The 14,785-nt window shown below is 32.2% G+C and overlaps 2 protein-coding genes across 2 annotated transcripts; both read right to left on the bottom strand.

Moving 5' to 3' along the window:
* Nucleotides 1-683: 683 nt before the first annotated feature.
* Nucleotides 684-3,504, bottom strand: LOC136218838 (PRA1 family protein H). Its single transcript, XM_066005962.1, has 4 exons — nucleotides 3,023-3,504; nucleotides 2,310-2,446; nucleotides 1,286-1,357; nucleotides 684-1,167 (listed from the first exon to the last, which is right to left on the bottom strand). Exons 1-4 carry the CDS (start codon nucleotides 3,448-3,450, stop codon nucleotides 1,097-1,099), a joined length of 708 nt encoding a protein of 235 aa, XP_065862034.1. The 5' UTR covers nucleotides 3,451-3,504; the 3' UTR covers nucleotides 684-1,096.
* Nucleotides 3,505-8,126: 4,622 nt separating this feature from the next.
* On the bottom strand, nucleotides 8,127-14,345 carry LOC136218837 (ATP synthase subunit O, mitochondrial). The gene is made up of 6 exons (XM_066005961.1): nucleotides 14,151-14,345; nucleotides 13,672-13,722; nucleotides 13,030-13,273; nucleotides 10,104-10,216; nucleotides 8,611-8,697; nucleotides 8,127-8,528 (listed from the first exon to the last, which is right to left on the bottom strand). Exons 1-6 carry the CDS (start codon nucleotides 14,274-14,276, stop codon nucleotides 8,400-8,402), a joined length of 750 nt encoding a protein of 249 aa, XP_065862033.1. The 5' UTR covers nucleotides 14,277-14,345; the 3' UTR covers nucleotides 8,127-8,399.
* Nucleotides 14,346-14,785: the final 440 nt, after the last annotated feature.

The following is a 14,785-nucleotide window of genomic DNA, read 5'->3' as shown; positions in this document are numbered from 1 at the left end:
CTATTATCAAGGAATCCAATTCTTATTATCAAGGTATTACTAATATATACATTTGTAAACATTCACAGACTAGAGCATATATATTAATCATCTCTGTAAATATGGGGCATTTCAAATATAAGACATTAGTATAGTTATTTAGGATATGAGTCATTATTAGCATAAAAGGGATGGTTATTGAGAAGTAAGAGAGAGCTATTGGAGTTGTTGTTTGGCTGAGTAGCTGGAGTGGCGAAGAGTTGCTCAAAAAAGTTGTTTTGAAGCAGGCTGAGAAACTCAGCTCGGAAAATATCAGATAGCCAAAAACCATAAACTGTAACGCCATATAAAATAAGTATTGGAGAATTTTATATCTTGCACTACGAAAAAATACATATATATAGATGAAAGGGTACTCTAATAGGAGAGATATATATATAATATAATTAAACCCCATATAATCGAGGAATCTAATTCCTGTAATCAAAGTGTAAAGCTACATACATCTGTATCAACTTGCTAAAACTCAATTTTGACAAATATCAGAAACATATTTTCTAAATAATTTATCAGATCAGCTTTCAAATAAATAATGATATGACTAACATAATAAAAGATTTTCATCAATAAGATGAATGACAGTGAGAATATGGTTGAAATAAAACCTTTTTGAAACAACTTATTAAGTTATAAATATACTCTGAAACAGAAGCTTCAAATGCAACTCAATCATTGAACTATAAAAACAAGAATTCCATTGTTCCAGTTCCAGAGAATCAAAATTCCTATCTTCCTGTACTTCCCAAGTTATGGGAGTAAAATTCTCCAATGTGGGTTCCAATTACTGAGACTTAAGTAAGAGTTAAGATACTTTATACTTGCTGTTTTCACCTCAACTGCGCCAAACACTAACATATATCAATAATAACTCTCAAGATTTGAGAAGTTGCTACAGCATTTCTCGTTTCAGTTATCTATATTATAGTAAGATTGATCAAAACTGAAGGCAATGCGGTTGAGATCACTTCCATATGTAAGATGAACACATCTTTGCTGTCTGGGTAAACAGAACCAGTTGAGCACTCGCAGCAAAGAAACCCTTCAAAGAATTTCTATTTTATCTTTGCTTAGATGGTTGCTTTTGCTTTGCAGGTGTCAGTTTCCGGAAGGCAGCATGCAAAATGGTTACTACAAAAAAGGAATTAATAGACATACAATAGAAGATTATTCTGAGAGAAATGGCTAGTCAGGTTTCCATGTATCCATGGCATCAACAAACTTAAACAAAATGAAATTGGATCAGTACCTGCATAACTGACACCAAGTGCGCAAAAGAGAGCCATTTGAACATTCAAATACACAAGAATAATTGCAGTTACTGCATGAAGATATACAGATAAAACATTAAAAGAAACTTCTCAAGTAATTCCAGCATTATTCATATCTCATATTAGCAAGAGTTCTAAAGAAAATACACACCAACTATTAAGAAGTTGCATAAAAATAAATAACTCATACACATACTAAAATCAGAGTCAAGCTACCAAGGGAAAACATTATTTTTCAGCTACCAAATTTAATAATATTTGAACTTATAAAACAAAAAGATGAGGTTTGATCTCAAGACCTCCATTTAGATTGAATACCGTAACCTTCAGCAATTGAGAACCTTATCCTCAGTGGATATAGATTCTCTCATTTCCAGTCAACAGCAAATGATTCTGATGTGAGGCCATAGATTCAAAAGGATTTTCTCAAACTTTTGTTCTGACTAACTAGTAGATTTTCAGGGCTTGTTTATGAGAGAAACATTGCCAGAGGAACCTGAAAACCTGAATATAAATAGTGCTAAAAAATTCAATTAGTTGAATTTGACTCTTCAGATTATGATCTAGGATTTTAAGATTCATTCTCTTGAACCAGGGGTTTTCTAGATAAGCAATTTTTTTGCCCCCTTCTTTTCTCATGGAGTATCTTTCTTTCGCCCCTTCTTTTCTTTCCCTATATTGTGAGCTTCTCAGTAGCAACTATGTCTATGACAATCACAAATTTAGAAAACATTTTGCAACTTTGCACACATTATAATTTGTTTTCTGCCATATACAGAAAAAATAGGCACTGAACTTGTTAAAAAAAATTCTTAGATGAGCCAAAGCATCTTACAACCAGTGTAAAAGCAGAGTTTAGGTAGTCTTAATAAAGAAATGTTCAATGCACTCAACTAGATGACTAATGTTCTGTATAAACAATTTATGCAATCAAATACCACAGTACCTCAAATCTTATGGGGGGAAAGCAAGAAGAAACTGATAGAGAACTCATTTACTCACCACATTGGGCACTGCGAATCAAAACCTGCTGAATTACAGCATATCCATCCCATCCCCATCTATCACTACAAAACTTGAAAATATCCCAAAGTGCCAAACTCGATATTAATCCAATGAGTGCAAGCGGCATCTGATACCTAGAAACCCAGCAACAACAGACAGCCTATGGCAGGTAAGAAAGCGAAAAGAAGAAAATAATTCATGGACCAGAAAAACAAAAATTATTCGTATAAAATGTCAAGAAGAAAGGTCATTGATATTGGATAATATTCTGTCTTTCCTGGCTAGCAATCATTCGAACTCTATTCCCTGTCATGGATAACATTAACTCAAAAGTGCAATTTTATAAAATATATACTATGAATTCGATTACATTAAACCTTACAAGACATTATCTAAATTCAACCCAGGTTTAGATGATAGAGAAGCAAGTGCTAATTCACCTCAAGTCAAATACAGTCTATTTTATTAATTTTGAACTCAATTTCGCTTCAACTGTTTCTTCTGATGTTTGAGAGGAAGAAAACAGGAAGCCAATTGAGGATATATTCAAATGAATTTAAATGGAAGGAGAATATAAAAAAGTAAGCCTTCATTCCTAAACTTGGTTGATTTTCAACAGGACATAAAAGAAAAATAATGAAGGAAAGATTACTAAAAAAACAGGAAGAAAGAATAAAACAAGAAGACAAATGAAGAAAAAGAAAACATACAGAGAACAAGCGAAGAAGAGAATAGAGAGAGATGAATAGTTTCTAGCATAACGCTTGATATTCTCGTGAACTCGAAGCCTGGCCTGGTCGGTACCAGAAGGGAAGGAGTAGGACGAAGAATCCCCGAAAAAGGAGCGGGTCCAAGAAGGGGTTTGGGCAGAGAAATCGTCTATTGTGAGCTTAGCCAAGGGGTTGAGAGTAAAGAGGGAAAGAAGGATTAGGATATGGGAGAAGAGAGAAACAAAAAAACAACCGGCAATTGAGGTGATGGTGGAGGAGGAGGAGGCTTTAGAGGTATTGACAGAAGTGGAAGAGGCGACGGAGGTAGAGCGTTGGTCAAGGATTTCAAGGTAGCCGGAGTCGCGGAGCCAGGACTCGAAGGCAGGGTCAGGGACGGTGAGAGAGAGTGGGTTTGTTGAGAATGCCATTTCAACGCACCAATTTCATTCTACCTTTTTCTTTCTGTTAAACCCGTACACCTATGGGTATAATACATTCAAGTTTACTTAAAAGTTGTACAAAAACTGCACATGACCTTCAAAACCTTGTTTTAGAGTTTATAGAATATAAATTAGGTTAAATGTTTAACCTCGTTTGGGAGTTTAAATCTGGAGAGAAAAGGAAGGTTAAATTTACTTTGTAAAGACAAGAAATTTTAAAAAAAGTTTACGTTACTCTCATTAACCCTCAATTTGGAGGTTAGAGTTTGGAGGTTAGAGGAAAGCTCTCTTCTTTTTGACTTAATTTCAGCATAAGTAAGTTCAGTTCAGTTCAGTTCAGTAACATTCCGTTAAGTTAAGTTAAGTTAAGTTAAGTTAATTTAATTTAATTTCAGTAAAAAAGAACAGGGCCGAAGTAAATATTTAACCCCATTAACCTCCACTTACTCTCAAAAAAATAACTCCCAAACAAAGTTAACTTAATACTTAACCTTCCATTACTTCCATTTACTCTCATTAACCTCCTCCCAAACAAGGGCTAAATTTTAAAACATTAAAATTAACTCCATCAATTTATTTATTTGGAACAAATAACACTTTAAATCAGAGTTATAACCGACAAAAAATTTTCATCTATAAATAAATAGAGGACTCAAGCTTTAATTGCAATTTGGAGAACTTAAATCAAATTATTCAATTTCAAAATTAGAAGAAAACTTTTCGTAATTAGAGTTGCGTGTTCATCATTAAAGATTCAAATATTCAACAACTCAATTTTTTTTTGTAAGTTTTTTACTTTTCAAAAGTAGGATTGTAAACATACTAGCCTGTGTATGTGGGAGTTTAATCACTTGAGCTATAAAAGTGATAAGAGGTGTGATTCTTATCGAAGAAACGAGTTGTAACAGTCCATCAAGCAACCGCAAGACTTGATAAGTTTGGGACACTTGTAAAAAGTATAGTCAGGTTTGTTAATCACCCGTAAGCTAAGCTTCAGTGAAATTTGATTTTTTCCTATCAAAGAACTGAATTAAACTCTTAAGATCAATCTTGAAGAGTGGAGTAAGTATTGATTTGTCACCATTATAAAACTCTATGTGTCAAATCTTTCTTGTCTCTATCCTCTTTATTATTATGCCTATTCAATTTACATTTATAACATTATCACTTGGAGAGATTTAGAACATAAGAGTAGATTTCAAAGTTTTATTAATATTAAATTCTGCATTTTTTAGTAAAACAATATTTAAAGGGGAAAACATATTTTTGAGTAAAAAGGTTATTTTTCAATAATATTTTTATTTACTCAAAATAATTTTTAATTGAATAAATATCCTATTCATCCTCTATTAGGATATTTTCTAGGATACTTGAGACCAACACAGTAGAATTAGTATTGACCGAAAATAGAAGAAGAAGCACGGGAATGCACCATAATATACTTAATCTATTAACATGATAAAGTAGAGAGACAAAGGTTTGTATAATCTCTCCTACCATGTCACTCTTGGAAAAGTCACCATAAATTTAACATGTCGTGCGTAGATGAATATGATTTTATCCTAGCTATAATTGATAGATTTTTCAAATATGGGGCTTACATTTCGCTTCCAAAATATAGCAGTGTACGAACAAAGACTGAGGCCTTCTTCAAACATGTGGTTATATATTAGGGTATTCCAAGTAGTATTATTAGCAAAAGTGGTGGACAATTATGGGAAAAGCTTTTGTCATAACTATTGCGGCAATTAGGATCAAACGTTGACATATTCACTTGTTATCATCCCTAAATAGATGGGCACATATATAGAGATTCAACACCATGCTAGAAGAATATCTACATCTTTTTGTTAATGACAGTCAACGGAACTGAACATTTCACCTAGATGTTTGCCTAATTTTGTTTTAATAGTAAGAAAATTTCTTCCATTAACAAAGCTTCTTTTGAAAATTGTTACATGTTAAAGCCACCGACGTTGCATTCTGTTAATATACCCTATAAAGGCAAAAATCTCAATGCCTACATTTTCATACAAAATGAAGAAATTGTAAAAGCACACTCAGATAAGCATCCTATTAAATGAAGAAATAGGAAGATACAGATTAACATCCATTAGAGTTTCGAGTTGGAGATCTCATAATAATGCAGTTGTTATTATAACAACTTTGCTTCCTTCGCAATAGAGAATGAAGATTGGTAAAAAGGTATGAAGGCTCAATTTCATTTGTGGAGAAGTTAGGAGTAGAATCTTATAAATCGGAACAACCATAATAAATGTTAGTCCATCATATCTTCCATGTTAGTAACTTCAAGCAATACCATCCAAATACAACAAAATGATGGGTGCAATTGTAGTACGAGACCACCAATTACAAAAAAAGCACTAGTAAGACAAGAAGTGGATGAGATTTTAGCTGAGTGGGTAGCCTCAACAACATGACGCATACATAAGAAGTACATCGTCAAATGGAAAGAATAAGGAAAAGAAGAATCCAGCTAGAAGAAAACTGAAGATCCACAGTGTTTCAAGCAGAAGATTGAAGACTTCATCAAATTGGTAAGATTGCAAATGAGGCGGGGATTATCTGTCCTTGATAAAAAAATCCTCCAACAGGGACGAAGAATCCTCATTTTTTTCCATAGGGTGGGGATATGGTGACAAATTTACTAAAGGCAAGGATGGAGCCGGACGGAGACCTCTATCCCACCCCACATGGGTCCCCATCCCACCATGTCCTTACTGAGATTTTCCATGAATTTTCTGAACAAAAAAGTATTTATATAAATTTTTAGATGATTATTTTTATATTATATCTGATAGATAGATCGATGTATTACTTATGAATTATGATTGGTACGTTTTTTCATATCAAGTATACCAATAATTTTTAGATTATATTTGTCTGTCTAATTATATTATATGACAAAAATAATAATTAAATTTTACTAAAGGAAATGTTATCTACCATTTGAGTAATTTTTTTTAAGTAACAATTTGAGTAATTGAGAGTGACGCTATGGGGATAATGGCAATTTTGTCTCATTTCATAGATGAAGATATACGGGAAGCAGTCCGCATCCCAGTCCTCGCACAATTTTATAACCCTATTAATCAATGAGAATCCCAACGATGAGATTTTTTTTGTAATAATGTATTTTTCATGGGCAATATTATATGCAACGTTATAATGTTGGTTCTTTCCAAATATCAATTATAAAGACTACTTGTATATGAGACTAGTAGTTAGCAGAGTATTAGTCATACTTTATTTTATATAATTTATTTGATCTTTTAGTTTGAGGTTCGTTAGACAACCTAAAGATTATTTATATTTTTTTAAAATTTATCTAATTTCTTGGTTCGAGGTTTGTCGTACACTTTTAAGTGAATCATTTTCCAATTAAAACTTTCTATTCACACTCGACTATTATTCATACTTTGTAATCCTTATTGCTATTACGTGTAGATATCATTTTTTACATATATATTATTTACTTGGTGTGCTTAAAATTGATATAGTTGTGTTTTTGATGGTTATATAAACCTTATGTAGACCCATATTTGTTAATAATTATTTACAACTTTTAATTGAATTATGTGTTATTTGACAAAACAGTAAATTAAATGCTCAAAAAATAAATATTGAATTGTAAGTGTTGAATATTACTGCAAATATAAAAAATGATGCAATTGCTTGATAAATACTAAAAATAAATACTAAATATAAAAATATTAATTGATCATATTAAATTTAAAACTTAACTTTATAAAAATAAGTGATTTTTAATGGGAAATTTACATATAAAATTCATTTTTAAAAAGCTATTTATAATTATGTAAAGTCATAATTTTGAATTATATCAAACTAATAAAATCATTACTTTTAATCTATTTTAAGAATTAGAGTTTATAAATTGGAGATCTAGAATATATTATCTAGGGTTTAAGATTTATGAAATTGAGCTTAGAATTTTTAAATTAGAAGTAAAAGCATACTTTATTTATTATATATGACATATTCAGAATTAAATTTGATTTAATAAGCCTATATCTAACGGTGAATGAGCAAATTCATTTGCTCATTAAGGTACATGTCAAAATTCCTGTTATGTAGAAACCCTTTTTTAAATTGTGGTCGAAGAATTAAAATTATCAAACAATAGATTGACATATAAGCTAGAGGAAATTACATGGAAAATCACATTCCATGAAAAATTAATGGTTATATCAAATCTTATTTTGAATTTTGTTAATAGAATGTTATCAATAACTATTTATTTTAAAGAAGGTTAAAAGATGATGGTTATCTTTTAATATATGATATTTCTAAAATAAAAATGAACCTATTTAATATATATAAATAAAAATTATCAATTTTAAAAACTAAAATATTATTATAATAGATGATGTTTATGTAATTCACACTATAATCTAACAAACCTTCCATCTTTCATATTTATTTCTTGAGCCACTTCAGAGTCAGTCAGACTCGCCCAACTCAATATTATTGAATCAATGTGAGAGTCGAACTAGATTAACGCAAAAATAAAAGTTGAATACTTGACAAATGATTTTTTTTTTCCAAACTGCAAAATTTTTTGTATTATTTTATCGCAAGTAAACTTATACTAACAATTTCAAATGTGGCAAAGGAAAATACAATGACAGAAAGAGAAGCCATTAATTGAAAGTCGTCAGAGAAACGGGCAAAAGCGCCCATAAAACTCTATTAATGTGCAGTGCAGTGCAGTGCAGTGCAGTGCAGGGTAAGTCAAACTTCAACAATAATGTAGAGGTCTATTGGAAGTTGCGCTGAACAATCTTTATTTGCCAAGATAAACATTTCCATCAGATGAAAGGAGATGATGGTGTGCATGTGAACAAAACAAAGCAAGAGTTTTCCTCGAGAGGCTGAGGCGAAACACCTGTTTCCTTTTACAGAGCACCTAAGTTTATAGGCTCACGCAAGAACCTCTCCATTTGCTTCGCCCTAGTCTTGATGGACATATCAAACACCTTTAGATCGAACTCTACCACTAGGCCTCCAAGAATACTAGGATCAATCTGCAATTAATATCATCCATTCATTATTACCCATCACTTTCATTCTACAATAACTTTTCATATCAAACCTATAATCACACACCTTTTGTTCAAGCTTCACTGTCTTCCCTTGTCCAATAATTTCCTGCAGTGTTAACTTCAAATCTTTCTCCTCTTCCGGAGGCAGGGGCTGACATGATGGAATTAACACAATTCATACTAAGTTAGTATACACTATAATTTCAAGGACTAGAGCATACCATTAGATGACAAGAAGAGAAAGGTTAAGAACACAGCTGCCTTTTTTAATTTTCCCAGAAAACCATCCAAGTAATTATTTTCTTATTGGGCTCTACTGCTGGAACGTGTCACCACTTTGGGGAACCGCGTTTCCAACTTTCAGAAATTGTTGAGACGTGCCAAAGGACATCCCAATCTAGCGTCTACGTTTCAGAGACATCTCTGAAACATCGAATCGCTGTCCAAGTGGTGTTTCTGTGCAACATAGCATTTGAGATATCAAGTTGTAGGCATTTTCAGAAGATGTTAGTTATACTACCAAGAAAGGAGGTCATCAAAGCCACTCAGGAAGGAGGTCATCAAAGCCACTCAGAGAGAAAATTTGTCTACCCCAGTAGTATGCACTAATATAGCAGCTGATATTAGTATATTACTAAGTTCCCTACATTATTGCTGTAACTTCAAAAGCGCATTTTGTTAAATTGTTATGCATGCAGCAAATCAACAAACCAAAATAAATTGTGAAGAGCGGGTAAGCAAATTGAGCAGTAGCAATCATACTAAATTCTAAAGACAAACAACATTAAGCATTAATGAGTTTTTAATGTAGATTAAAAAACCAAGAAAACAAAGGGCTGCCACTCCTACACCAATGTTCAATAAGATCTGTGAAAAGGCTACTTTCGTTACAATGACTGCAAAGACTACTTTCGTTACAATTACTGCAAACTACCATGTATAGAAATTGTATTATCCATTGCCTAAAATCCATAATATATTTAAGAATTTAAGGTACAATTGAAAAGACAGAAAAAAAAAAAAGTTGCAGATAGAGGGATACCAGACACTACTGATGTAAGTTCTAAGGGCTGCACAAAACTAACTGAAAACCGATTTCCGAAACTGATGGACTAGATTATGGTTTTTAATTTCAAAAACCTATGGTTAACAAAAACCGACAAATAAACTGATTATGTATTGATACACATAAAACTAGTATAAATATATGTAGAACTTCAATTATCAATATATAAATATACATATTTATATTTAATGTTTAAGTTAAAAATATTAAAATAACATAAAATTTATTAGTTTAGGTGATTTTATTAATTGAATTTGAATTTCAATATTTTTACTTAATATTTAAATAATTATATATTTATTTTAAAGTGAATAATTGTAGATTTAAAGTGATATTTTCTATGAAAAGTCACTAATGGTTAACCGACCGAAATATAGGTTAACCGAAAATATGGTTAACCGAATTAAATGAATTGGTTAATATTTTTTGTTAATAGACTGGTTAACCAACCATGTGCACCCCTTTCTACAGTGAAGGAAATGACAACTTACAATGACTGAGGTGACAATAGCTTTCACTTCTCCCCTATCTGCCATGGTCAACTGCACAAATTTCTCGGCGATGCTGTCTACGTATCTTAACCTTCCATTCTCAGCCAACAAAACTGGTACAAATGAAACAATGAAACTTTGTGAATAAAACTGCAATTTAATACTGATCTGTACAAGATGCCAGCAAACACTACAGCTATATATTGTATGTAAAGCAGGGTAAAAGAGGAAAATAAATACTAGTACCAAATGCTAATATCTACACAAGAAAAATATATGCCTATGATACTGTCCAATATAATAAACTACCTCAGAAAAGAATCCAAATTGGAGTAGATGAACAATACTAGGTTACCATCCTATCAACATATTGCAAGCAAAGTTCGAAAATGCAAGCAAAGTCCTATTGACAGGACATGCTGGAACAAATAAAAGCCAATTGTGCTTTTACTCACTACAGAGCAATAGAGCATTATTGAGAATATAATATTAGTAATTGTGTCAATTATATAGATGATGAATTAGTAGAGACCCATAAGACCAACAAACGTTCTTTAAGATGTTATGCTCAGGACCCAAGCTTCCTTGATTTCAAGTAGATTTTTCCTTCTATTCTCACTATAGACAGCCTGGTACATAGACAAAAGTGAATCTTAAGTTCAAAAGTAGTCATTGTATCTATCTAAAATCTACATAATCATATAAATCATATACGTAGGACTTTACTTAATCATATATTTCTAATGCACTATAAGCCTAAAAATAAAAGGCACTATAAGCCTCAGTAACTATAAATAAGTATTTTTACATATTTTAATTTTTATATATATGTAGGACTTTACTTAATCATATATTATATTATTTTCTGGGTATACTCACAGGCGGGTTTTCGGGGCGGGGATCCCCACAGTTCCGGGGTAGTAACACCCACCCCGCCCAAATTTAGCCTTCGGGGAGAAAACTTCCCCCGCACCCAAAAATTTCGGTTTTTCCCTAGCTCTGTCGGTTTGGATCCTCACAATTTTTTGTTTCTCCCCGCTCCGTTGCCACCCCTATGCATGGCACACACAAGACACCAGGCTTGGTGCCTGAGAACCCTCTATGGCTGCTCTGTAACTGCAGGGCCTTTGTGCACCTAGGCACAGTGTTCAAAGATGCACCACGATGGCATGCATGCTTTTTTAGGTATTTTAAAAGAGTTCAATATTCACCGTTGGATTAGACACATCTAGGGTCCAAAATAAATAAATAAGATACACTTGAATTTGAAGAGACAATCACACAAAATTTAAAAAAAAAAGAGAGAAAGAAGCAGAAGGAAACGGAACAGAAAAGAAACAAAGCGCTAACATACTACATACGTGAAAAATAACAGAGTGATCAAAGAAGCAATGCAGAGAACTGTTTCTGAAAGTGAAACGCAGAGAATTTCACTGAGAAGTAGCTATGAGTAAATCAACTTAGGATTTACTATTTGATTGAACAATTGAACTTTAGATTTAGAATATCGGGTTTATTGCATGTTAGAATTTGTTTATGATTAAGAATATTGTGATGGCTTAGTATTTATTGCATTTTGATTTTAGAATTTATCACTTCGTATAATTTAAATATTATCAATTATAGTTTTATAAATTTTACTTTGTTATTGCGCCAAGTGTCGCTCAGGCACGCGCCAAGTAGGGGTTTTCATCGGTCAGTTCGGTCTGAAAACCGAACCGAAAACCTAATAACACCTAAAATGAAAACCGAACCTAACTGAATAATATTTATAAAACGAACCTAACCGAACCGAATATTTTGATTTGGTTCGGTTTTCGGTTTCAACACATATGAGATAAATTATTTTTATTTCTTGTTTATGTTATATAATTATAATATCTATATATTTAGAATTAATAAATTATTGTGCATCAACTTAGTTATTGAATATTAACTTATCAAATCTAATTATTGTATATCAACTTATCTAATTAAAGTTATTATTTTATTTTATCATAGAATGAACTAGAGTTATTGAAAATTCAAAATTGAAAATATAACTCCTAAATTCAAATTGAGAAAAAAGATAACCTATATAATCTATAAGTAATTAATAAATAATTTAGATATATTTTATACAAATAAGTAACTAAAAAATAATTGCAATTCTTTCAAACTTCTGCGAAATCAAAAAAGTAACTAAAAAATAATTCATAAATAACTTAGTAAATTCAAATCCATAAAAAGATAGCCTATATAAACTATTATATAACCTATTCGGCCGGTTCGGTTAATTCGGTTATTTTTGCACAAAAACCGAACCCACCGGTATTATCGATATATTTCATAAACTAAAACCGAACCTAATAGACCAAAAAACCGAAATTCATCGGCTCGGTCGGTTATTTCGGTTAGGTTCGGTTTTTGAACATCCTAGTAGCCAAGGCTCCAAGACCCCCTTGTGCCTTACTGCATCATTCGCAGTTAATACCTATGCAAAATAGATAATTCAGCAAATAAAAGCATATGTTAGTCATAAAACTGTGGCACTTTCATTGAGTTCAAGATGTATGACATCACAATAGGAGACAGCCCCATTCCTCCATCTCCATCCCAAGTAATTCAGTTTCGTTTTCAATGGAAATTATACTCCAATAAACAAGTAACTGAGCTAAAATTGAATCCATTAGATCTCTAAGTCTAACAAAAATAGGGTTGCACCATGTAACAAATTATCTATGAAATTAAGGATAAACATATGGATGCACCTATTATTATGTTTTCCCTATGTAAGGCATTATGTTTCCATCTACTTTTTCCACTAGTGTTATATAAAAGTATTTAACTATCAGATCCTCAAACCAAAAGATCGTTTGTATGTTCTGTTTATTCACACACACAAATACATGTGTATAAACAATTAACATAATGAGTTGCATCATACCTAAAAAATTTCTTGTAATTTCTGAAAATTTAGCTTCTGCACAAATATCATCAATGGCCTTAACCCTTATAGCAGAACGCAGTGACAAGTCCTTCATGAACACCAGAAATGTGGGACTTTTCTTTGTAGCCTCCACAAGGTCAAGAAGTTCAGTCTCAACCGTGTCCAATATATTAGCCTTTTTGGCTGCAATGTACAATGCAGAGGCATACTTCCCAGTTCCACCATACAAAGCAATTGGAACCTAAACATCAAAGAGAACCATGAAAGCAGGGTTAAAATACAGAGCAAACAAAAATGTCATCAATTTCTGTTTTCAGTATATTCAGTAAAAAAAAAAAAATAGTCAGTTCCTAACTCCAAATTCCAGTTGTAGGTTCATACAATTTTAGTAACATCATTACTAACAATTGAAGATGCACATGCCAATTTAAACTCGCATTCCATCATAGATGCTCATAGAATAAATTAGTCCAGGTGATTTGAAAAACAAGTCAAATACCATCAATAGTAATCTAAATAGGTTGAAACAAGTAATGTCTAATAGATCAAATTCCAAACAATTTCAATGAATATAACTTGGATATTGGAAAGCAGTGATATATTCAATACACACGCCCAGAACATGTTAAGTGTATTTACCTTAACTTTAGCCTCCTTTTGTCCTGAAGCAGTGGCGAAACTTTTTGAAGTCTGTCCAAAACAAAATGGCCAACCTTAGATTATTGACATAAAGATCATCTCGAAGAGTTAGCATTAGTAACTTCTCCGTGGCCAGAAACACGAAAAGGAAAACAATCACTATATCACTTGCTTTGAAAAATAACAAAGCACCCATATTTTCCAAGACAAAAAAAAAAAAATAATGAAGCAAGAATGAGACAACAATCGTTGTTTTAAGACCTTATACAATAGAAATGAACCCTTCCTTGGTTTACAGAACGGTAATGGAATTAGGGCTTGGGCTTTCTGCAATCTCATGGTTTACCAGGAACAAGAAAAGAATTCGTCCATAGACATCAATCAGATATGCATAAAAAAACAGACTAAGAAATAGAAACAAATTGAAATGTTTTGGCTCTCAAATTTAGGTTTCAAGTGTTGTTGTTTTGTACAATTACCTCAGATGTGAAAGTCGGGCAAAGAATAGAGCGTTGAACGGATGATCTGGAAGCAGAGAGGGAATCAGATCTCAAAATCCGATTAAGGAGAGGGAGACCTGATCTGAGACGGCCAGCCACTGCCATATCTCTGTAGTTTTATGTTTTCCTATTATGCGTTTTTAACTTCAGGGTTTGAGCTCTGAGGTAATCTATCTATCTATCTATCTATTTATACTTCAAGGAATTTGTTTGAAGAGTTCTTTTTACTTACTAACGTGGGAGCATATAAATAATTTAGGCTTTTTTTTTTTAAAAAAAAAGTTAGTTTCTTGTTTGTTATAAAAACTTAGGGTAATTAATTTATTAGTGCCTATATATATTTTGGCAAAACACATTGTTTTGAAAAAAAATTAGTTTCTGCAGGAGGGGTTCTAAAGGATAATGGGAGTGTTTGGCTGTCTGAGTTTGTTCATAATCTGGGCATGAGTTCTTCTTTTTCGGCTAAACTTTGGGGGATTTTTTCTAATCTAAGATTGGCCAAGAGTCTGGGGTTGAAAAAGTTGCTTGTAGAATCTGACAACCTTGAGGCCATCAAAATGATCTCCGATAAGGATGCTATTTGTCTAAATAGCCAAAATTTAATCAAAGGTATT

Source organism: Euphorbia lathyris, chromosome 2 (assembly GCF_963576675.1).
Source record: "Euphorbia lathyris chromosome 2, ddEupLath1.1, whole genome shotgun sequence".
Taxonomy (NCBI): Eukaryota; Viridiplantae; Streptophyta; class Magnoliopsida; order Malpighiales; family Euphorbiaceae; genus Euphorbia; species Euphorbia lathyris.
The sequence above is the reverse complement of the archived record's forward strand: the minus strand, read 5'-3'. Positions and strand labels throughout refer to the sequence as shown.

Coding starts and splice junctions, on each gene's coding strand:
- LOC136218838 (XM_066005962.1), bottom strand. CDS start 3,450: ATGGCATTCTCAACAAACCCACTCTCTCTCACCGTCCCTGACCCTGCC. Junction 2,447..3,022: donor CTCTTCTTCGCTTGTTCTCT/GTATGTTTTCTT, acceptor CTGGGTTTCTAG/GTATCAGATGCCGCTTGCAC. Junction 1,168..1,285: donor ACTTGGTGTCAGTTATGCAG/GTACTGATCCAA, acceptor CCTTTTTTGTAG/TAACCATTTTGCATGCTGCC.
- LOC136218837 (XM_066005961.1), bottom strand. CDS start 14,276: ATGGCAGTGGCTGGCCGTCTCAGATCAGGTCTCCCTCTCCTTAATCGG. Junction 10,217..13,029: donor AATTACAAGAAATTTTTTAG/GTATGATGCAAC, acceptor CATTTGTACCAG/TTTTGTTGGCTGAGAATGGA. Junction 8,529..8,610: donor CAGTGAAGCTTGAACAAAAG/GTGTGTGATTAT, acceptor TATTAATTGCAG/ATTGATCCTAGTATTCTTGG.